Source organism: Rissa tridactyla, chromosome 11 (genome assembly GCF_028500815.1).
Source record: "Rissa tridactyla isolate bRisTri1 chromosome 11, bRisTri1.patW.cur.20221130, whole genome shotgun sequence".
Taxonomy (NCBI): domain Eukaryota; kingdom Metazoa; phylum Chordata; class Aves; order Charadriiformes; family Laridae; genus Rissa; species Rissa tridactyla.
In genome coordinates this window covers 13,759,177-13,784,165 of record NC_071476.1, presented here as the reverse complement: position 1 = coordinate 13,784,165, position 24,989 = coordinate 13,759,177, and the positions used below count along the sequence as shown (strand labels likewise).

Genomic DNA, 24,989 nt, shown 5'->3' with positions numbered 1-24,989 from the left:
ATATATTCTTGGACTGGATTTAGGTAATAATAGAGCCATAAACACTGTATAGTCTACCAAAGTTGAAGTTAAGGCAGACAGCTTGAAAGCAAAATTGGTTCCCCTTGTTTTTTTTTCTAATATGCTTCTAATTAATTTTCCTTTTTACGAAGGCCCTTTCTTTGTTGTGATACTCTTTTTTTTTTTTTTTTTGGTTGTCTTTTCAAATTTGGTTTGATTTTTGCCTTCCTGTAATTTAAGTGCTAAAATAATTCTAGTCTTTCTAAACTGGAACTGATTTTCCCTTGATAATGCCATTTTTCATATGATTGAGTTTCTAATGCTGGCTAGTGTTGCCATGATGGTAAAAGCAACTGAAAAGAGGTACCCAGCGTTAGCTGCTGACATTCTTTTTGATCACCTTTCTGGGATGAAAAATGACTATTCGTGGATCCTCAACAGGTGTAAACTCTCATGACTCTATTGACAATCAACACTGTCTGAGCATCTGCCAATGTATCACTATCTTTTCTCAGGAAAAAAAAAAAAGTCTTAACTGTGGTTTCTGAGTTACCAATGACCATAATGATATATGGTAACTGCAGAACACAGGTGAGGTAAGTGCAGCTTCTGATATATCTGCTCATGGTAGAACAGCACACACTTGAAAGGTGATTCTCAACAAAGTCAGTGAAAATTCCTTTTCAAGGAAGGTATCATTCCGGAATTTGCAGTTCAGATACAAGTCCTCAGGAATTTTGCCATTATCATGTACAACCAATATGATGGTTTGGTGGGTTACTTTTTTTCATTTTTTTTTACTGATGTTCATTGTTATTTGTATGGGATCTTTCTTGATATACTTGATATTCAAGTTATATAGAGAATGTCCGTAGCTAGGTGTATGTTTATATGCATTAGAGCACGTATTCGTACTCTGCTATTTAGAGTGGTTAAACATTTCAAAATCTGATATTTAAAAAGAAATTTAGCATATTCTTATGTATGTTTTCAGAAAAAAAATCTTTTTTTTCCCCTGTATTCAGCTGTTTTTTAATGGATTGCTTGCTAGTTTGCCAGTAGGCTCTTTAAGTGTTGATATTATGTTAATTCCATATCGTCAACTACAGAAAATGTTAACGATATAGTGCTATTTTCCTTATTTAATGATGCGTCAAATAGTTATAATGAACAGGGTCATGAATACATTTGGGTTAGTGAAGAGGACAACAGTTTGATCAGTGCACCATAGATTTTTGTTTTATTTATTCTAATTAAGCTGGCAGGCAGCCTCATATGTATACGATTTCATCCAAAACAAACAAACAGAAAACTTGGAAGGAAAGTTATGGTTAAATTACTGTCCACTTAGCATTTGATATTATTAGGCCCTTCCCCCCCACTTTGTCGTGGTAAGTGTTCTACAGGTATTGATCTATTTTATAATTGTGGTTCTGATATTGGAAGGTTTTTTTTTATCGGTGATCTCCAGCTATGGGTACAGTAAGGTTGCAGGAAGAATTTGGGATGTGCACAAGGAGGTGCAGACATTGAGCATATAGCTAAATCTCAGTGGTGCATCCTTGCGGAGAGCTACTCATCATCATCCTGCCCCTGGGCTTCTGGTATTTACAATGCTTGTGACCACAGGAATATGGGTGCTTTGTGTTTTCTGGGATTGGGGATGATCCTCTCCTCTATGTTCACGTGCGTTTATGTTACTTACTAGTATAGTGTTTACTGTTAATGGCCAGATGGTTCCATCAAAATGAAGAGTCTAGCCTGTGTGGTTCTCCAGTAAGGGCTGGTTCACTTCAGCCCTTTTAGTTGTGTGTTTTTGCATGTACCTTTACTGACAATTTTTAAACAGCACTACGTTGTTATGGGTTTGCAGACCTGGATGGTTTTTGATTACCTTGAAGAAAAAGTGTCCTATTTCTTCCCCTTTGCCTCAGCAACATTTTTTGTTTCAATAACTCTTACTACTTTACAAAGCAAGAATCAGACTAAGTCTGTGTTTCTGTATGAGTGCTTGGTACAGGGAAGGTAATAAAGTATTTCTTAGCCATTTCACCACTGTATACACAAGTTGGATGTAATTACAGACCTTGTGCCCAGGAAAGCATTGGATTTGTGGCCTTTCGACTCATCTAACAGCTCCACGAGATGTTCCAGGTCAAAGTGGCTGTTAAAAGCCACTTGGGAAAGTTCAGCTCTTCAGTGTTCCCACTTCTAACTTGTGACAAAATTACACAATAAAACTCAAATGAGAGAGATCAGTATCTTCAACTCAGTGCCTTCCAAATATACGTATTGTGTATTCCCATTTATATTTTGCCACAGAAGAGGCCTTTTATTTAAGCTTTGGACAAATGGTTACCTGATACAATGGTAGTAATAAAATATTTCCAAAAAATACTGTTGCGTATATGTACTTGTAACATAAACAGACTGCAGCAGTAATTCAAATATTATGCAAAGTTGGGAGCACCACAGATAGGACAATGGCTTAATGAATATATTGACAAAGTGGCTGTTAGATACTTGTGACACTGATGTGCTCCTGAGCTATAACAACCTCCTGGAGACCAAGGATGCTACAGGGCAAGGGAGGAAGCCAATTTTCATGTTTATGGTAGCAGGGCTCACTGTACTTTCAGCTTCTTGCTTCTACACAGAAGCAATGTGTTCCCTGCAAATAATAATTTTCTGATTCATGAATCCCACAGACACATACAGGATAACGCTCTAAAGGAAGAACAAAGTTAGAAAATAGGACTATAAATGTAGACACTGACACATGTGATGTACATAAGCCTTGGGTTGTAAGGATATGCGAGGAATGTCACTGTACAGGGAAAAAGGCAGTTTAAATAGGGAACCCACAAGCAGAGGTATGGAATACTGTTGGTTCATGTGAAAATATTGTCAAAGTGTTTGATTTTTTTTTTTATTTTTTTTGTGTAGTTTGGAACAGAATTTGAGTCATACTTCCTTCAAGAATAAAGCTGTGCAGTTTTTAGTGTCAGAAAATATAGTGATTATGAAGTACTAATAATAGCATTTTCCAGTGCTGCGTTGTGTATTATACGTTACTGTATTATTCATGTGTTTTTCTCACAGTTTTCCTGAAGAAGGGTATTTATTTCAAAGGCACGAGAGAGGTGCAGTCCACATGGGGCTCTCAGCATAAAGATGTAGTGGTTTAACTTTTGTATTTGAGGCTGATTCCCTTTTATGTATGTTAAAATATTGTACTGGATTCTTTTTAATGAACATTTACATGCAGATATTCTGCTTTTTCAGCCCAGGAGGCAACCTTATGTAATACATATTTGCATATTGACACAGTTACAATACTAGAGCTGGAGAAAAACAGAATAAAAGTCATCAGAGTGTGTTAAAATCTACTTGCAGGGAAAAGTTCCTTTAAGTGTTGGCATTATCTTGTCTCAGCCACATCTACTTCAAGAAATAGCCATAGCCTCGGGCAATGCCTGCAGTCGCTACTCAGAAGAAAAGTGAGTGTTAGAAAAGTTATAGACAATTTTGTTAACTTAAAAACTTCTTAAATGTGAAATGCAGTGATAAAGTCTTCTTGGTATAGTACCCGGGAATGTCAATGCAAAACAGAGAGGAATACAACATACCAACCAAAACCAGATATTACCTATAGAGCAGGATTTATCATGGCTTTGTGGTACACAAAAGCCAAAATGTTAAAATGGACTAGAGTAAGTGAACTCTTCTAATGAGGAAAATGTGAAAGGAGGTTGCTTCTGGCATGGATTTCACAGAAGGCAGCTGCTTAACGGTGTATTTGGGGTTCTTAAGGGTTACAGTCTTCTGTGCCAATTAAATCCAGAGAGCTGAAGTAAATTTCCTTTTCCTTCTTTGGCCTTGTCCCATCTCCTCTTAAAACACTTCTGCTTACTGGTACCTTGTTCGTACCTATCCACAACAATTAGCATCTTGTTACCCGCCAAATAGCTTTTCTTTGTACACCATTTCTACAGCCTGGAGGATTGGGTGTCAAAAGAATTTATTCTCACCTCTTTTAGCATCCTAGGAAAGTAGCTGGGATACTGCCAACAAACCTGTGCTGTCTCTTCTGATATAGGTGTCACAACGGAGTTTCCTACAGAAAAGTCCTCTGAGCCTTGAGTCACACAGCTCCCACTGAAATATTTTGAGAAGGCAGCAAGGTGGTTTCTGATACCAACTGGGCTGTGTGAAGGACGTCTGGGAATGTTACAGGTCTATTGCAATTTTGAGGAAATATTGATGTAGTTCTAACAAGATCAAGGTCTATAATTAACATTCCTATAAACTTCATTCACGTGGTACTGTATAAATAGTTCTCCACAGCAAAGGTACATGTAATTATCCTTGAAAAAGCTCTTAGAAGACAGAAGACTTATCCACATAGGAAATTATATTAAGAATATGTTCGCAAGTCTATATATATGGATGACCTTAGAAAGTGTATTCATTTATAACTTACTAATAAAAGAATATTAATTTTTGCAAGCTTAGTTGTGGCCGAAACCAACCTTAATTCTGCATGTGTAAATTCATGTATTTTTAATGTTCTAATGATATCTAGCTCTTATTAATTAATTTTTTTAGTATATTGTTAGACAGTCAATGGGAACAATGTTTCTGTTCTTTCATAACTAGAACTTTACTTAGAAGTGGAAGTCTTTTAGATACTATGATGTCCTGAATACTGGAGGTAAGGACAGCATAATATTCCAGAACATTGCCTTACACGGCGTTGCAAACTAACATATCTTTATGAATAAATATGGCACAGGCATCAGCCAGCAGGGCTTTCTTCTACAAATTACATTTTTCTCCTTGTGGCCTTGGATTTTTAATACAGCTATGGAATAATTAAGCAGAGTGGAGTATTAATGTAGTTTTATAAATAATGTTAAGGCTGCCAGATGTTGTTCATTTTCCTCTCTTTTTTTTTAATGTACATCAGCATTCAAAGTATAGGCATTCAAAGTGCGTTATGGGGAACTTAGGTATGTGAGACAAAACGTTGTAAGGTATTAAAAATTGAGCTTATGTAGGTGATGCTTTACTTGATTCATTTGTTTGGATATACCCCTCACTTCTATTTCCAATTTTGAAACCAACTGTTAAATCAGATAAAGGGGCAAAAGTCCAACATACATAGTTTTTCAATGAAGTTTTCTCTTATGTAAGAAAATTGGGAGATTTATTTACCCATTAGAAAACAATATTCAGTGTCTGATCCCCTTCATATTTCCAGAACATATATAATTGTTTTGGACACCAATTTTCTTCTGCATAAATTTCAAGTTAATGTAGCCAAAATTAGATAAATGTGTAGGGATCAGCTCAAAACATGAGGATGAGTACAGGTTGTAATGATGAAACTGATGGTAGGGTGCAAATGTAAGTATTTGATTTTCCCACAAGACCTTTTTCCCTAACAAAGGCTGGGAGGAGAAAATAATGTGTCATTTTCACCCACTTGTTGTGGATGTACATTTTACTATAAGAGTTCTGTATCTGGAAACAGGGCCTACTCAAGAGTAGAAGACAGTTGCTAGTAATTGTTTTCAAACATCAGAAACAGTCTTCAGTTTTATACAAAAAGTTGGGGTTTAGGGCATTTCCATCAGTCTTCAAAACTATCTTTTTGGAATACAGTTGAGCAATTCAGTATATGCTTGCATCAAAGTACAAAAAAAATGTTCCCTCTGCACCCAAGTTGGATCTTTAATATTATGCAAAAGGATAACAGTACTTTCAAATGGAATCATTACTTATACATATGCCTTATTTAAAAAACATAAGAGATTTCATTTTTGATTCTTTGTTTGATGAGACTACTCATACAAAATTTATTAAATTTTTAGCTATTTTGCAAGTATGTCCTTCTTAATACAAGTATTTCCACAAATCTGCAAGTTGGATACTGCCAAATTTGTTGAGATATGTACAAGTATGGCATAGGAGACTTGCTGAGTGAAGACTAAGCAGAGGCTGAAAAAGGCTGATTAGGTTCAAGATCATGCTTTGGCATGGTCTTGGTCTTCAAAATTGCTCTGGTTGTGGAAATTACTGTCAACAGAACAAGATGACCAAGATAATAGCAGAAGACCAGAATGATGGTATTTGCTGCCTCAGGTATTTGTGGCTTCCTTCCACTCATCCAAAACTGCTCTGATTGACTTCTCATGGGTGATTTGGCCCTCACCATGCTCAATCAGATTATCCAATTGTTATGGGTTCTTATGCAAAAAAAGGTACTGTAGATCTTTTAGAAGTTTTATGCAGTTGATTTTTTTTTATTATACTATACATGTTTAATTATTCAGTTTCTTAGGAAGTAAGTTAACAGAACACTGCAGAAATCCACTGGAAGTATCACAGTCAAAGAGAGCTCTTCTCCACCTGTTTATTTATGGAATTTATATAGTGATCCAATTAACATTTAAGAGATGAATAATTCATTTACTGAATTTTATTCAGGTGAAGATTTTTTAGCCCTGTATATTAAATATGTGCACTTAATTATCGTCCTTTTTGCACTGGAGGTTTTGGGGTATGGTAGAAAGATCAAGTAGGTCTTGAGTAGTCTCTCGGTATTCTGAGTTAGTCCTTCAGTGTGTATACCGCAGTTCAGCTTCCTGGGAGATGTGCTTAATTTCTCATTAAGGTTAAATCTTGTAAGCTGGGTGAAACAAACGTTTTTCTGTAAGCAGTTTTCGATGCCAAAGCATGATATTGAAGATATTTATTCTTTTTATTTAACTTTGACTTGATTTCATTGACTTAAGCGTGGAAGAAAATAGTTATGAATGATGCAGTAACATTTTCTTAAGTCTTGAAACATAGTAAATACTTTATATTTTCACTTTGTAGATTACTGAAAAAAAGTCCGTTGTCTGCTCACCTGATTGCACTTGTCTTTTCAAAATGGTTATTTCACTTGAGTTCTGTTCATTTTGTGATTTAGTGGCATTGAAATAGATCGCTTAAGAATTGATGTATTCATTTTATCGTACTTGCATCAGCTACAGTTCACATTTAACCAGCAATTTGTTATTTCTGCCTAAATGTTGCTTTCCTCAGCAACAATTGATATCATCCTCATAGTTATATCTTGCAATTTCCTGCTGTGTCTTTGAAGATCTACTCTTATGAGAAGTGAAAGTAAATTTCTTGGTCCTTCTGTATAGCTGATAATCAAACTGAGCTTCAAGAAAATAGACCATTATCCTGGGCTTCTCAATATTCAGCTTCCCAGTATTCTACCATACTCTACTTTTAATTATGAATTAAACTAATCTTCCCCCCCCCGCCCCCGATTAAAAAGTCTCTTACATATAAGACAGATTTGTCATATTTAATATAGTTACCTGTGTGTTCAGGAACTCCTTTTTTGTTAATAGGGAATTAATAAACTTTACTGCAGAATTGTAATGTACACTAATCTGCTTTTTGAAATTTATAGATCACGGGATGTTTTTCTTTATAATTTTACTATTAGTAGAAGTGAGAAAGAAGTATGTTAAGCGCTATCCTGTCTAGTGGGAGGTGTCCCTGCCCATGGCAGGGGGTAGGAACTAGATGATCTTTAAGGTCCCTTCCAACCTGAACCATTCTATGATTCTATGATCTTTATAGCAGCAACAGTCACCACCCATGTTTTCTTCACATAACATTTTCTTAATGTCACCCATGCTAAACTAAAATCCTATTCTATAAGTTACCAGGCTTACCATAAGTAAAAAATCAGGCTTGAAGTGCCTACATGAAAATTAAACTTGGTTCTGCTAACTCCGTGAAAAGCCCACTCTGAGCCCTGGAATCAATTTTGTGATTTCACTTGTCCATCAAAACACCTTTCTTTTTTTTTTTTTTTTTTTTTTTTTTTTTGTTTAATAGCTATATACTGTCCTACAGTAATTCTGGAGTCATATTTCCTTCTTCCCTTCTTTCTTGTTCCCACTCCACTCTCTCCAGTAAGGAACTAGTTGTACAACTTGAAGATAATGTTTTTTTGAGAATGTTACCAATTTAATCTAAAAATCAATTGAATTTCACTGTAGTCAGAAAATTTTATATCCTCTTTTGTATCCAAGTCCTCAAAGCCTTAGGGGAGGAAAGTCTTTGAAGTGAAATGCAAAAAGAATTTTGGTATTCTTTTATGCAGAATTTTGGGGGAGTGAGAAAGACAAGAGAGAAACAAGTACGATGTGCTTTTTCCAGTTTCTCTGATGCCAAATGTGTTCAGCAGTACACAAACTCTGACTTTAATTCTCCCCTACAAGTCACTAGCTTGGTAGTCTTTTCCTCCCTATGAGTCCACGGATTTTTGTATATTGTAAAGTAATTCTGTGGGATTTTTTTGTTTTGTTTTTCAAAAATACAGTGTGTATAATGTAACTATGTAACACAATGTATATGCTATTCTTCTTGTAAATGATTCCTTTATAATAGTATTTAATTCCAGAACCTGCTGTAACCTGAGTTCTTATGTGTTTTGTACTGGTGAGCAAAAGACAAATACCTCAGGTGATCAGAAAGACTGTGTAATTCCAGCTTTCACTGAGCCTCCAGACAGTGCAGCAAAAATCTGGTTGAAATTGTGCTTCATTGTACTTCAGTGCTGATAATGTCCAGAATGGCCGATAAAAGATGGAACTAGAGGGACGCTTTTTTGGATAAGCTTGAGCAGACAGGTTTAGGATTAAGACAGTTTCCAGCAGGACCCTTTGGTCCTATTGTTAATGCTGAAGTAGTTCTCCTTAGCTTGGCCGTGATGTAGTGCCCAACGCTGTTCCAGCTACGCTCAGACAATTTGCTAATGGTTCAGAGCAAAGTGGGGCTAACGCATGGCCTCAGAATCCTCTCTATGTTTTAGCCACATTTTCACTGCTTTGCATGTTTATGTCTTTTTTTTTTTTTTTTTTCCCCACAAATCAACAAATGTCTTATCTTTAGTCTGCAGGTGCTACCACAGCATTAGTAATACGGACCACTTGAATTCCTACATCCTGTGGATGTGTATCTAAATATTAATCTAAAATATAGCCCAGCTGTCATGGACAAACAAAAGCATTGTGAGGCAGTGAATCCTACTGATAAATTCTGAGTTTTTTAGAAAAGTTGGCTTCTTTTTTTCCATTGTGTGTTGTTTCTGGTAACTGTCTTGTGTCTAAATACTCTGATGCTCAGCCGGTAATGGTACACCTTCCATTTTAGGTTGTATGTATATAAAGAATTTCCAAACTTTGACTTCTCTTAAATAGACTGGGAAACAAATAGGCATTTTTGTAGTTTCTGTATGAAGAAGTTTTTATGTTATGTTCTACTAGTTGTTTATTTTTCTTCTACAGTGCTTCATCCTCTGTCACACCTTGAACTAAAGGCAATGATAAACTCCCTGACGGTGTTAATGGGAGTTGAGAATGCTTTGCTTCTCCCAGGATTGGTGCCATATTGCCAGGACGATGTATTGATTTGGTTGACTGCTGGTGTGTGATGCATGACAGAAATGAGAAATTGAACTTTCTGAATGTGAAGCAAATCGTGCTGCTGATGATATATAAATGATTTAAGAAAAAGCAATCAATCAGATTCTCTGCTCTGGTAGCAGTGCTACATACAATTCAATATATAGTAAAACAACAGTTCTTTTACAATCTAAATCAAATAGTGTTTTGTGCTAAACTCAGATTCTTGCAAAAATGACTTGCAGCATTTTTGGGTTTAGTATGCTTTACTTTCTACATTACTGACATGTGAGCTGGTAATTTAGAAATATTGCGCTGACATTCGTTAATTCTGCCTTTTTCTTGTCAAGAGCCATAGATTATTCTTTCTAGACTGCTTATTACTATTTTAAATTGGTTGGTCTTTAAATAATTTTAACTTGTAAGTAGAGTTGTTTTGAGTCCCAAATACCTGCAGATGCAGTTTATTATAGCCACAGGTAATTGGACTTAATTATCTGTAAAACATCCACTAGAGACATGAATAGGCCCATTCTCTCTTTTGGCAGATGTTTTGCAGATATTAGACTTATATCCAATTATCTTTGGGTACTTTAGCAGTACACAATAGCATTAATTTGCAGATGACTATAATTTTCTTTCTCTCCTTCTCCATGTTATGAAATGAATGGGGTAATTTATCCTTCTTGGAAAGGGAGAGAAATATTGTAATGAAAGCTTGAAGAGATTTCCTGAAATTCTTCTTATCGATACCTACTAACAAGTCTTGTCATTCAGTGTCAAAGTCTCAGCTTAGCATTTCCCCAGCGTACGTGCCTTAAGCAGCAGGGAGTTCTGCACAGTCTCCCCAAAGCAAGCCCCAAGCTGCGTATTTTGGAATCTTCGGTTTGAACTTTTGGGTGAGATTTTTCAAAGGAGTTCAGCTCTCCTCAAGAAGTAGTTGTCAATATTTGCTTAGTATTAAGGCTGTAAGAATACAAGGAGAAGCTTAACCACATCTTCCTGGCAGGGGGGGAATGCTGGTGCATTTGGCAGTCTGCTGAAACATAAACCCTGGAGTTCTTTCCTGCGTGAGCCCTGGTATGATTAGACAGTTCAAGGCCAAACCACGTATAGGCAAATGGGCAGAAACTATGTTCTACTAACAGATGGTCTAAAATATAAAGTGAAACGAAGAGCCATTTGAGCTTTTTGTAAACAGATTTTCTGATACATAAAAATGTGGGGGGTTTTCTTGCTGTAATTTATTTTAGCATTTATTTTGTCAGAAAGAAAAATAAAAGGTTGATTTATTAGTTACGATGAAGTTTAACAGTTAAATTACCTCAAAATTAAATAAATTACTTTGGTTAATCCCACCAAGTTCAGTAAATGGTATTAGAATCTGGAGCTTGCTGTTGGAGGGCAGGGTAGATTTGAGAGAGAATATCAGCAAAACTCAGCAGTATCACAAAGTAAGAGTGAACCCTCACAGCAAGGTATGTAATATTATTCTTTCTAAACTCTCTAAGGTTTTTTTTTATATTTTTCGTAGCATATAGTTGCTTTTACATCTCAGTATCAGCCAATTTGTTCATTTTCCTTTATTTTATATTAGATTTTATTTTCTTTTTCTCTCTGAAAGCCTAGAGTGAGACTTGCCAAATATGAAGTAGTGATAGACAAGGAAACAGAAGTAAGCTGTCTGCCTTTTTTCTGAAGATAGACTTGTGACCAGAAAAGTAAAAGATATCATGACAACCTGATGAATTTCAGGTCTGCAGAATCTGCACGTATTCCTTATACCATGTAACCCTGGGAAAAATGACCAAAGAAGTTACTGCACTGAATGAAGGATTTGTGTTTCACGCAAATACTGAAACAAATGTGTTCCCTTTAAATGGCTTATTAAAGTGGGCCTGTCTTGCCATAAACACAGTCATTAATGACCTCCATCCATGTACCATTGATCTTCCTGGGAAAGAACCTTTAAAGCAAATGAAGCAGATCTAGCAGTACTTAGAATCCAGTATCCTGCAGAGAGTGGAAACAACTTGTCAACAGCTGGTGCCCCAATGCTAACAGTAATTTCCCTTCCTGTCAAACAACTGCTTCACTGGGAGAAGGTACACCAATAGGTGTGGTGGTCCTATGTACATCACAGAAAAGGCAGAGAGCCTTCTTTCCATGCAGTATTTGGGAACGTGACAACAGCCTTTGTTATTAGCGGATTCAGGTGGCAAATAACAATTTAAATACAGCTTTTACAGGTATCCGCTGGAGAACCAGAGGATGGGGCCAGGCGGGATGAGACATTCACACCCACAACCCAGGAGAGAGGAGAGGAGTTACCAAGGTGTAACATTAACAGTGTCAGAGCCAGAACTTAATATAAACTTTTACCACAAGAAGTAATGAACGTAAAAAAGCTAAATTAAAGCTTACAATATGTTGTCAAAGTATTTCAAGTTGTATTACAGCTCAAGTCTGTTAGTTCAGAAACTATGGTAATCTTAATTACATGGCTAAGTACAAGTACTCCTCATTTCTTAAAATGTTCAATACTTAGAAGTGCCTCAGTATTTCAGGTCATTTTGCAAGAAAAGGAACTTCTAAAGTATTGTGCTTTTCCATTGTGTACCTTTTGCTATCTTTATACTGTAGAGGAACAAGGTTAATTGAAGAAATGAGTGATAGGGAGGGAGGCTTTCATATAATTAGGCAGTCTCAGAAAATCATAATTAAGCAGCAAAATACATTATTTCCTCACAGGAGCAAAACAATTCCAGTCTCCTAGGTAAGTCTGTAATTTGACTCTTTTGAAATAATTTAACTGATACTATAGAACAATTCAAAATCAGTTGAACAGGCTGAACTAAGGATGCCTTGCTTAGTCGTTGGAAATTGTTGTTCTAAAACTATTCGTATGTCTAAATACAGCATCTTTTAGTCAACATGCAACAATTTTGGGCTGTACATTTTGTCTGAGACAATTCTATGTGTGTTGCTAAATAACTATGCAAAGTTGCAGTAAGCGAAAAGCAAAGTTCAGTCACGTGTTGATCTTCATGAAACAACTTCAAAGCTGATGAGTTCTGATGATTAAAAATGCAGATTTGAACATACTTTGTATCATAAAGTGAGTAAGAAGCATCAGTGTGATTGTGGAGTCACAGTTAATGCTTTGATTACAGAGGATAGGCCTTCTACTGACGGATCGCAGTAATCTTGGCTCCTTTTCAGGCCTCTCATGTTTTAGACTATCAACAATAACTTATTAGAAATGCAAAGATTATGATATGTATGAGATTTTTTTTTCTTTCACAAAAAATAGCGTAGAGGAATTTAGCTGATTTTTTTGATGGCACTGTCCAAGCCGAAGAGGGAAGCTGAATATTAGTGGGAATTAATTAGTCCAAATTATGTTCAGTTATTCCTTTGATGTGTTTCCTCTTGGTGAAACGAGAGAAGTTATGAGGGGAAACAAAGTAGTGGCCATTGATGTAAGCTATTTGTTGATGTGAATTTCAACTCTGTTTCTTAAGGGGTTCTGGATATGTCAAAAGCATATCATGTTCCCCATTGTAGAACATTTTCTCCCTTAACTGTTGAAGCTTAGAAGATACAAGCTTCTTTTTTTCCTTTGGTTGATGTCACCAGCTAGAGTTAGTGAACTTTTGGATAAATTGAAAGATTGGGAAATTGAAAGATTAAGGAAGAAATTATTTCACAAAAAAAAATAATAAAAAAATCTATTCTCTCATCAGTTTTGCTGTCAATGTCAGCAACTTTGAAAGAAAAGCAGGTTCCATCTTGAATTCTTGATGTTGTTGAGCTATTTAAAACCTGTCCTATGTGAATGAGATGGCTCTGATTCCGGAAATTAGTTTTCCATTTTCTGCCCCAAAACTACTTTAGATTTTCTGCTAGCCCTGTGAAAAACAGAATGAGAGCTGCGTATACAAAAAAAATGGAATTGCTATCAATATGCTATAAGAATTTAACTACTAAAATACTTTAAAAATTGCTGTATGTTGGATAATTTTTTTTTGGTTGTTTCTGTGTTTTTACAGATTATTGGATTCATATTTTCAAACTCACTTGCCTTCAGCTGTTGTTGTGCAACCTGGATTATACTTGGATTATCAAAAATTAATGATGTGTGGAAACAGTTTTATATCTGCATTATTCCTTGAAATTAAGTGCTATTTGAGCACTATAAAATGATGTTTAGTATGTAGTTTTTTTCCTTTTTCAGTGAGTGAGAATTTAAATCAAGGTCAAATATATATCATTTTATTTTGTCATCTTCCCAAAAGGTCATAGTCATTATTCTGTCTCAGAGTTGTTCTTTTTATTTTCAAAAACAAAAACATTTAAAAGGCTACAAACCGTCGTGAATATCTTATTTTGTGGTTTTGTAGCAGATTTATTTCTGGTGTTTACTGCTCAGCTCTGTATACCAACTCTGGACTTAGCTCAGCTGCCATTTGGCGAACCCAGATTTGTATTTCATGCATATGTTTTATGACCATGGGAACATGTGCTGTCTTCTGGGGTTCTTTTTTGTGGGTGGTGGGATTTTTTTTGCTTGCTTTTTTTTTTTTTCCCCCCATACAGGGTGATGGCTGTTGCATATGCTACACTTGCTTCTTACAAGGCCATCACAGAATGTGGCTGTCTTTTATTGCATTCAAGCCATTTTCAGAAAAAGAATGATGTTGGTTTTATAAGTAAAATCTAAATGGGTTTGAACTAGAGTTAGTCCTTTTCGTCTGTAGTCAGATTATAAAGTACGTAGCATACCAAGCAAATATTACGAGATAACTGTACGCGGAACTTCTCTCTTACCTGTATTACTCTGTGTCCTCTTTCCTATGTTGATCGTGGTGCACAAGACAGAAAAGCATCTCTTCCAGGCCTCTCTTGGTGACCTGGTCATGTCTCTGTTAGCAGTGCTGATGTTTCAGCCTCAGCGCTGAAATTACAGCAAACGCACACTGTTTTATCCAGCCTTGGGATCAGAAGTTATCTTAAGCAGAATGTACAGTTACTATCTATATATGGGATGTATGTAGTCCTAATTTGGTTTTAAAGGTTTGCTTTTTAGTATGTTGACATAATATATCTTTAAAAAAACCAAAGATTAAAAACCACCAAGGATCGCTATTTGAAATTATATTTAGAATTACCTGTGTCTGTCTGTATGTTTATATCCATTATGTTATTAACGGTTTATTTTTAGAAATATATTTGAAGTTATTTTCTGAATGAATTCTCTGGACTGTTCTCTGTGATATGTCACTAGAGATGTGTATCTTAACTGTGTGCTCCTGTTTTTATAGATGGCTATACAACAGATGACATTGAATTTTACTGGCGTGGGGGTGATAACGCAGTCACAGGAGTGACAAAGATCGAACTGCCACAGTTCTCCATTGTAGACTACAAGCTTATCACCAAGAATGTTGTTTTCTCTACAGGTTTGTGGAGGGGAAGCTAGAAGGGGAATTCACTGGGAAGACTTTTAGAAATGGGTATATTCTCAACATGCAGTTCAGGAGCTGAGCAAAAATTTTAGAAACAGGAATAAATTAGAGTGGCAACTGTGAATTTTGAACAGAACAGTTTTTATTAAAGGTTTCACAGTGTATAAGGCATCACTCTAACATATGAAGAGGATACAGTAGTCTGTCATGTTAAGGTTCAGTCAAATGAGCTGTATTTTCTGTTTTCCTATGAAAACTGATTAAGCCATTTGTACACCTCAGTGCCCTAGACCCAAAAAGAAGTAACCCAGCCTGTAGGAAGTTTACGAACCTTTCTCTCACTATTTCCAGATGTTCCTTGTGCCAAACTGTGGATGTATTAGACTAGTTATTTTGTCTTTGCTGTAAAACCTTTAAAATCCCTGTTCCACAGGATTTGTAGGTTAGCCTGTGCTAGCAAGCATATGACTTTCTGAAGACTGAAAAGATGCTTTGTGAGAAGGAGTAGAAAATAAGGTTGGATTTCATAAAATTAAAAAAAAAAAAACAAAACAAGAAACAAATAGAACATTTCAATGGCATATTAAATCATTCAAGTGATACAAGAGGTGGGTTGGGCTATTACTCTACTTGAGAAAGCTGCTAGGTACGTTGAAAAAAAATGAATCTTCAAACCTCACTTTCTAGAAATGGATAGAAATCATCTTTGGAGGGAGTGTAACAGGATTGTGCATCCCGTATTCTTCAAAATCAAGCAGAAATGGGATTTGAATAGTGATCTCTTGGCACCCATTTCAACAAGTGTTTCATACACCAAAATATTTCTGGTGTCCAGTGACAAAAGACAAGTGTTGCATTGTTTGGAGAGAAGGTTAGAATAAGGGTTACACTGAAGTAAGCATACTGCAGCTTGTCAGGGAAGAAGTATTTCTGTGCTTTAGTGCTCTGAAATGTATTTTCGCTGTTGATTCTTGAATATTATGATTACCAGCAGATTTGCACTTAGAGCATCCTTGTACCCTTAGAATAAAAGATTATTTAATCCCAATTCTTGCTGGAAGTTCTGCATCTGATTATCCTGGATCTTTCAACTCTGTATGTACTCTGTGTTGCATAAAACAATAAAAGCAAAATGACAGAAAAATGTTTTCAGGCTTTATACAAGTAAATTATGTCCATACCAAATATTCTCTTTTAGGTGCCTACCCAAGGCTGTCTCTCAGCTTTAAACTTAAGAGAAACATTGGTTACTTCATTCTGCAGACCTACATGCCTTCTATTCTGATCACTATCCTGTCCTGGGTTTCCTTCTGGATTAATTATGATGCTTCAGCTGCAAGAGTTGCTTTAGGTAGGCATTTTTACACATCTCATGCAGTGTGCATTAGCTGAATGCTTTTGCTTGCTTCTGGCTTAGTGGATAGTGCATGATTTGAAAAATAAATCTGTTAGATCTTTTTATGTCTGGCTTGTTAAGCTTTATATTATTTGAATTGGTATTTAAATCATCACAATTTAAATAAAAATTAAAGTGATTTCATGTCTGAATTAACTAACTGTATAATCGTATCCAGAACTGGCCTAACTGTCTCAAGTTTTCTGTTGTTGTTTTACTGCTAGTTTTTCTCCAAAGAGAATGCATTTAGTTTACTTTTGCCCATGGCAGCCCAGAATACACAATCAGCACCATGTTATGGATTATAAATTGCTTTTTCTTTCAGGTATGAATTAAATAAAGCTTTATTAGGGTTGTGTAGCTAACTTCTCCTTAAGTTGGGGTTTTTTTCCTTACTGTTACCTTACATTCTAAACGCAAAACCATTTCCCTAATCAATCTCTAGAGCACCCTTATATCTCATTGCTAATCCCATGTGTGTTTGTTTATACTGTGTCCCTCGTCAGAGGATCCAAGCATGTTACAAAAATAAATATAAGTATCTATTGCCAAATTTTGTATAAATCAGACTGATTCCTGCCAGTACAACTCTTGTATAGATAAAATAAGTAAATCCCCATAAAAATACAATTGAGATTTGACACTTAAACTTTATAGGATACTGTCTGAGTCTTACCAGGCCTTTTTGTGTAGCACTTTCGCCTAAGAATTCAAGACTACATATATCCTGAAAATGCTGGAAGAAAGCAAGATAACAGTGACTCTAGGCTGGTAATTTGTAACTGAGACTCCTTAGAGAAGTTTACCATTTAGCTGGTTAAAAACATACTCACAGGATCCTACTACTGTTTGTTTGATTAACACAATTTATTACAGGTGGAATTTTCTTTGCTTTACACAAAAAGAAAGACAAGAAATATGGACATATTGGGGTTTTTCCATCAGGGAAAAAAAAATCTGGAATTTTTCATCTCTAGCATTTGGATATTATGAGCTATTATGCTAGAAAATAAAAATGAATTCAACCAATAGACTTGTTAATTCTTCTTTCCAGGAATCACAACTGTGCTCACAATGACAACAATTAACACCCATCTTCGAGAGACTCTTCCCAAAATTCCATATGTGAAAGCCATTGACATGTACCTCATGGGATGTTTTGTCTTCGTTTTCATGGCTTTGCTGGAGTATGCATTGGTCAACTACATCTTCTTTGGCAGGGGACCTCAGCGTCAAAAGAAAGCGGCAGAAAAAGCTGCTAGTGCCAACAATGAGAAGTTGCGAATGGATGTCAATAAGGTAAACTGAAACGGGGATATATTTTTAGCATTGCCCCAGGAAGGCAGACTTTCACTTCTGCCAGACAGAGCTTTAAAATGTAATTTCTGTAGAAATGAGTGGAGTGGGATTATTATGATCTTGTCTGAGCTCTGCAGAGCAGTGTACTTACCCACCTCAGCAATGAATGCTGCCCTCTAGCCTGGAAAACTGAATGACTTGTTTCTAAAGCATGCGCTCAGTTAAGCTTTACTGTGAGATGTTTTCTCAGTCAGGAAGTAGAGTTAAATGTCTGATCTGTTTCCAAAGGAAAAAATCCAAAATGATGGCTGTAACTGATATTCTAGTAAGAGCTGTATGGAACATTGGAAATAAAGCCTAAATTTAACCTACTTTCATAAATCTTTCCAATGACCTGGATAAGAAATATTTGCTACAGAAGTGTTTAAAGCTTGAAAAGTTTGCATATTTTCAGTATAATTGCCCAGGATATTGTTGGGTAAATAAGAAACTGCTCAGAAATAAAACATCAACTTGCTGTGCACTTAATTTTGAATCTGAAAATGGTCCCCTGGGGATGGAGGATTGAGGCAGAAAGTACATTTGCCAAGATACGCACTTTTGGGAAAAGTATCCATTATGCTTAATGAAAATGGAGCACTTATCATAAAGCACTTGTCATTTTTCACTTTGACCATTTTGGATGAGTTTCACACAGTGGCAAATCTGGGCTGAATGCTAAAATGTACTCAGTGTGAAATGTATAAACTTTCACACACATGCAAATTGGAAAGTTAAATAAAGTTAATTTTTTTCTTTTTTTGGCATGAGAAGCTTTTTGAATTTGTAATTCAGCATGATACTCCAAGGCTGAAAAAATCAAAATCATAATTTAAAATAAAAGCAAAATCAGAAGACAAACAAGTGATTATTCATGAAGTGGAAATATAAGTTTCATACAGCTCTAGTGGTGGAATTTCTCGTGTTTGTTTGGAACTTTTACACTACCACAGTGTGCCTGCAAACAGAACATTTTGTTCCACTTTTGCTGGAACAACAAAAACTTGTTGATAGCATAAACCAGTTAGTTTATAGGTTATAGTTTATAGTCGTTTAAGATGGAGGATTATATTGTCATGACTCAGATCTCACCCATTCATTAATTATTTTTTTTTCTTTTTAGTTTGAGAGAAACATGTTCTAATGAATGAAGGCAAATGCATAATGATGAAATTAATTTTGGCGTTATGATACCTTTTAGATCATTTTAAAGTTCACAAAGATTCTGCAAAATCCTTTTATATTGGTGATTTTTCAGCAATGTAAAAAAAAGTTGCAAGCTTTTATTTAATTTGTTAAGTTTATTTTTTAAAATCAGTTTGCCTTTAAACCAATCAAAGCTATTAACTAAGAAACCCTGTAGGTAATTTTATGAGACTAGGTCTGCATTTACTTGAAGTCTTTCCTCTAACATCAATGGAAACCTACGGTCCGTAGGTATCGGAGTGTCACCTCTAGCTGAGGTATATTTCTGTATACTGTTTCACTTGTGATACTTTCTATATACTTACTCATACAGTACATATTTCAGCCATGTAACAGAGCAGCCAAAGTGTCGTGGCAAATTCCTAATCATGAACTAGAATTTGAAAGCACTAACTAGTGTACTAGTCCAGTAAGCACAGAAAATTCATTCTCAGAACTTGCAGAAATTCACCAGCCTACAGGATTAATACAAAGTATACTGGGAACAACTTTATTTACATGTTCTTGCACTGAGCCTTTTGTTTAATATATCAGGCCAACAAGGTTCATAGTCTACGGCAGCTCTACCCTGGTACCCGGATACGCTCTGATCTGATAATCAGGTTTGCAATCCCTTAAGCAATAGATAGAGAATCAAATAGGAGAGGATCAGACAAGAGTCGTTATCAGAGAATGCTGTCCTACTGCGCATAGGCTGCTCTGGGGAGGAGGAAAGGAGATGACAGCTGTTCGCACTGTTTGACCAGCAGCAAGAAAACAGATTCATATTTAATGGACCTGAATATTTTATCTATGAAAGTGGGCCAAACATTATATAATTACTTTCATGTACAAGAACCAGAAATGGGTCTGAACTGCCAAATTCGGTTCAATGCAGGTTTCCATGAAAACCCAAGTATTTTAGAAATGGGACCAAAATGAACAGTCCACCTTTAAGATCTAACATTGAAGGACTAAGCTTATGAAGTATAAGTATTCTTTTGTGATATTACTAGATTCCTCTTATATCACTACGTGGAATACTATGAATTTATGTTTGTGACTTCAGATACTGTGCGAGAAAAGATTAATGCAGTGAGTGATAAACCTCAAAACATGAGGATGGAAACTTCTGTATACATCCATTACTGCATTTAGCATTGACATTGTAAAAAAAGGCACGTGAATAATTATTGGAACTGCAGCATCTTTGCTTATACATTATAGGCCAGCAAATCTGTAATAGATTTCTTCATATTCCAACACCAATTTTTGTAACAGCCTCTTACAATTTTTCTGAACAACAAAATGTGATGAGAGGAGAAGTGCTGAGTAGTCCTTTCATCCACAACTACTTGCAAAATCAAAGCAGAAGTTTAATACGTACTCCCTTTATGCTCTTGAATTCTCTGGTATGGAGAGATTCCAAGGCAGGCACAGACATTGGTAGTCTCTCTGTTTTGCCCAGTGTTATTCAGAAGATACTAGAGACTCTGCAAAACAGTACAGAAGCACAACAGAAGCTGTTCTTCCATGACTGTGCTATCTGCTGAATCCAATGTCATACCTTGGAGATTTGGTGACTCTAGAGGAGAATGTCCTGTTTTTCCATTTGAGTGCACACCATCAGGCTGGCTGCAGAGCTTCCCCTGGGCAATTCCAGATGAAAATGTGGCCATATCTTTCTTTAAATTTCATATTGTATTCATGTCATATGCTCAATGTGGTGGTTTTGTTTTGCTTTTTTAGAATAATCGAATAGTTAGGGTTGGAAGGGACCTTGAAAGTCCATCTAGTCCAACCCCCCTGCAATGAGCGGGAACACCTTCAACTAGATCAGGTTGCTCAGAGCCCCGTCCAAGCTGACCTTGAATGTTTTTGGGATGGGGCATCTACCATCTCTGTGGGCAACCTGTGCCGGTGTTTCACCACCCGCATCATAAAAAAAATTTCTTCCTTTCATCTAGTATGAATCATCACAGAACACCGTAACTTCATATACTCCCTCATTTTCCAAGATTATTAGCTCTGTTTGTAGTAAGGGAAAGGAAGAGAAGGGATTGGGCCTATATCTTGATTTGCTTCTTGAATTCTGAAACATGAGTAATAAAATCATGGAGAAATTTGAAGAATGTAAAACTCAAGGAAGATTCAGACTCAATTACCAGCAGATATGGACGTGCTTAATTTTCTCTGCAGTGATTTCAGGTTAAAATGGCTGTGTGTGTGGTCGTTCAACGCTTGAAGCTTCTTAGCATTTAGCAGTTTATTCCTTTAGTCTGTGTCATCAGATTTGCCTTTGTCAAGGTTAATTGTTCTCTCTGTAAACAGTGGTATTGTTGCTTACAGGTAATTCCTGGCTTTCTTCTTACTCGAGACATCCTTCGTTTATTGGAAGTAGCATTCTCATAATTTCCTCACCTCTCTTCTCAAGCCTATCATCTTATTTTACATTATTTCTTCAGTGCTTTTGTTATCTTTAGAGTCTCAAATTTTTGAATCTCTTCTGTTCTGTATGGCAAAGTGCTGCAAGTGTATACATACGGATATGTAAACTGGGAGAGTTGTATTTCTGGTTGAAGACATAATATGTGTCATAAACTATGGTATAGATACTCTAATCCATTGTTATGCAATTTTATTCTGTGGACTTTTCTATTTTAAATAGGAATGTTGACTGTCACCAGCATCCTTTTGATCCTTTCTAGGTACATTTCATGCTATCTTTTCTTTAGGCTCAGGGCACTAATCTAGTATATTGTCTGTGCTTCTTCCAGATGACTAACAGATAAGTTAAAAAATGGGGCCAAATTCTAACCTTTGCCCTCACAATATCGTTCAGCTGACTGTCTTCCTGTGGGTAATTGTACATATATCTGGGACATATAATCTCTTCAGTTTCAAGATAATGTGTGAAAGACTTTACTGAAATCCGTAACTTTCATCTATTAGTTCTGTAATTACCTAAAAATGGTCTGTCAGGATTTGGTCTAGAAGCCTTTATGAGGCTTTTCTTCTTCTAATTGTAATTTTGGTTTCTGTTTCCTTTTGGGATAAGAAGGGGTAGGGGGAAGGAAATAAGCACTGTGATATAACCTTCAAGTTTTCTCCTTTGCGAAGCCTGGCTTTGTCTTCAAGGAGATGATTAGCCTAACCATAGAGCCTGGTACAACTGTGAGTAATTTCCGATGTAGACCCCCAGCCATTTTAATAGACTTAATTTCTATTATTGCAGTTCAAATAACGAGCTTCTTGGTGCTCTCTCAGTACTGATTTATTCCCCACAAGTTTCTTCCAGAATCCAGTAGCCAAGGTGTTTTTGATTAATTTTAAAATTTTCTCTTACATTGTTGTATCCAATAATTTTATCTTGGATGTTTCCATCTTGGAACTATGGCTTAGATGTGATTGTTGGTGTTGATCACTGTGATGTGTCCGATGCGTCTTGTAGTCTTTGTGTTGTTCAGGATTTGCAGTCTGATCACCTCCCAGACTCTGGATTCAGTATATTTTCCTATGTTACTAAATTCCCAGTCAACCTGCTGCTTATGCTGTTACATCTTTTGGATTCATTGCTGTTTTTTCCGCAGTTGCTCGTCTCACTCATTTGATCCAGCCTACTACATACATTAATTGACTTCTCTGGAGGTGTAAGTAAGCTGAAAATGCTTTTCAATATCGATGATATCTGTGTATTTATTATTCTGAATAGATCAGAAAACCTCTGTTACAGCTATGTGGTAATCTAATGGAAACCAGAACTGTCACTGTAAAGACCATGGTAGATATACTGGGCTGAATGAAAGGCTGATTCTTCTTCCTCTGTAAAGAAGTGCTTCTTGCATCTTGCCAGCTGTACGTTTGTCAAGGGGTGATTATAATGGAAAAGCAGCTGTATGCCATCCTCTTCCAAGGCAACAGAGACTGGAAGTGTGTCAGGAGCAGAGATGATACTCTCTATGGGTATTGATATCAGTTCCTACATCAAGGCTCTTGTTAAAAGAAGGGCTACAGATCCATCTCTTGATGGAGCACGTTGTCAGTCTTTTCGTAGACATCAGTATGGTTTCCTTACCGGAATATTAGCTGGAAACAGGATGTGATACTTGCATTTTTCCAACCCAGATATCAAACCTTATAGAGGCATTACTGTATAATGATTTGCTGCATCTTACCTTCCATTTCTAGTCCTATCTTTCTAATTCTTACATGCATGTTATTCAGGTAGTGTTTAAATTATTTCTGAATTATTATTTTTTTCTTTATAGTTAGATCATCTAGGTTTATAACAGTTAATTATTGCAAACTAACATTTCTTATATAAAATTTGTTTGTTATATTCTTTCAAAGTAGTTTGATTTGCCACTTCGCAGAAGTGGCATTAGGTTTTGCATAATGTAAATACATCACTGAATGTGGTTTTAGAATGTATAAAGTGCAGTGATAATTAAAGCCTAGATGTTTCCAACCTAGCTTAAAGCACGGAGATATGTACCTGGAGCACAGGCTATATACCTAAAGTACCTGATAACATAAGTCACATAAATAAAACTCTACCTCTAATTTTGCAGTCATGCTGCTGTTATTGCGAGCATTAATAAAGCAATTTCCCTCTGGAAAAGAGGGGAAAAACGTCAGCATATTATGCAACACTTCATAAAACTGTTTATACAGATTTATTCAGTCATGCTTTTTTTAAAATAAACGTGAACTGACATTGCTAACCTCTGCATGTTTCGATAAGGGTTTTTTTTTTCTGAACATAAAGACTTTTTAAAAATATACTGTGTATTTTTAAAACAATGAGTAATTCCACTCAGTAGTCTTTGTATTACGTAAGGTATTCAGTCAGTATGCCTGAAAGTTACAGTGCATTGCTGTGACACAGTGCCAAGTCAAACCAGTGAAATTGTCAGACTAATGATGTTTTTCTCTCATAAATTTGGGTCCCAAGTAGAGAACACAGAACTCTAATGTGATAATGAAATTAAACAGCATATTATTAGATTTGAATCACAAGAGAAATATCCTCTTGAAGAATGAATGTAGGACTTAGCAAGTTAAGAAGGTGTAAACAACTATAGGTATCTTTGCAATTCATTGCTCTCCTGACCCGCTGTTATATTCAAATTAGCACACAGTTACTAAAGGAGATGAGATGGCAAGAAAGATCAAATAGAAGCTTAACCTGCCCTCAGCTGCACTTTAACATGGTAACTTTCTTCCCCTTCAAGTTGCCTCAGCTGCTGAGTTCTTTCCCTACACCTTTTTGACGAGGGAAAAGTCTGACCAAGTTTAACCCGAGAAGTTGAATAGCTCTCCTCAGATCTTTCATTTTCAGAGGACTCCACTGCATTATCAGAGTTTTAAGACAAACAAGACCATGCAATTACCTGTTGCCCAAGTGATTGCACCTAATTATTTCACCTACGCAACTGGGCAGGCTGTGGATGGACAGTTTCTGGCCATTGATAGTCTAGGAAGAACATGGAGCTCCCACAGCATCCTCCTCCTCCAGGTGCCTGTTTTCAGATTCACTGGCTCATGTACATGTGCTGTTTGAACATGAGAGAGACCGAGTACTGTCTGTTTCATTTTGCCAACAATACCATCCATTATAGTAGCACACTTTGAAACAGCAGAGTCAGCTCAAGTATTGCTTTGCTACCTGCCACTTCCCATGATAGCTTCCAAACTTCTTTTCACCACTTTACTAGCGAGTAAGTGGAAGAGCCTGTGCATTTTCACCGTCATATCCATAGGTGTCTCTTTTTCAAAAGAGGGGTGGAATTAGATGGAACGTGTTAACTTGAGCAAATGTGAATCCATTGATATATATATGTGGCCCTTTGCAGGCCAACTTGTGATAGCTTTCAGTGCGCTTCAAACAGACAACATGGCTCTCCTCAATTTTCAGACTAAGGTGTAAAGATGCATTAACAGGGCTGCAGACCCGAGATAAGGTACCTTGCTCCAAGGCAATGCTCATTAGCTTAGGCTTGGCTAATGTCTTTATTTCCCCTCTGATTTACTGCTGGCTTGCCTCTGGTCTTTTCGGTTCACAGCAATATTTGTTCTGTTCTGTTTCTATCTGAAGAAATCATATAAATACACCTCTAG

General features: G+C 36.3%; 1 protein-coding gene across 2 annotated transcripts in view; it reads left to right on the top strand.

Annotated features, from left to right (window-relative positions):
- GABRB2 (gamma-aminobutyric acid type A receptor subunit beta2) overlaps nucleotides 1-24,989 on the top strand; it is a 175,589-nt gene that overhangs the window by 131,874 nt on the left and 18,726 nt on the right. For both annotated transcript variants that reach the window (XM_054217836.1, XM_054217835.1), the window contains exons 7-9: nucleotides 14,807-14,944; nucleotides 16,149-16,301; nucleotides 17,401-17,645. In XM_054217836.1, coding sequence (XP_054073811.1) covers nucleotides 14,807-14,944; nucleotides 16,149-16,301; nucleotides 17,401-17,645 — 536 coding nt within the window. The remainder of the gene's footprint in view (nucleotides 1-14,806; nucleotides 14,945-16,148; nucleotides 16,302-17,400; nucleotides 17,646-24,989) is intronic.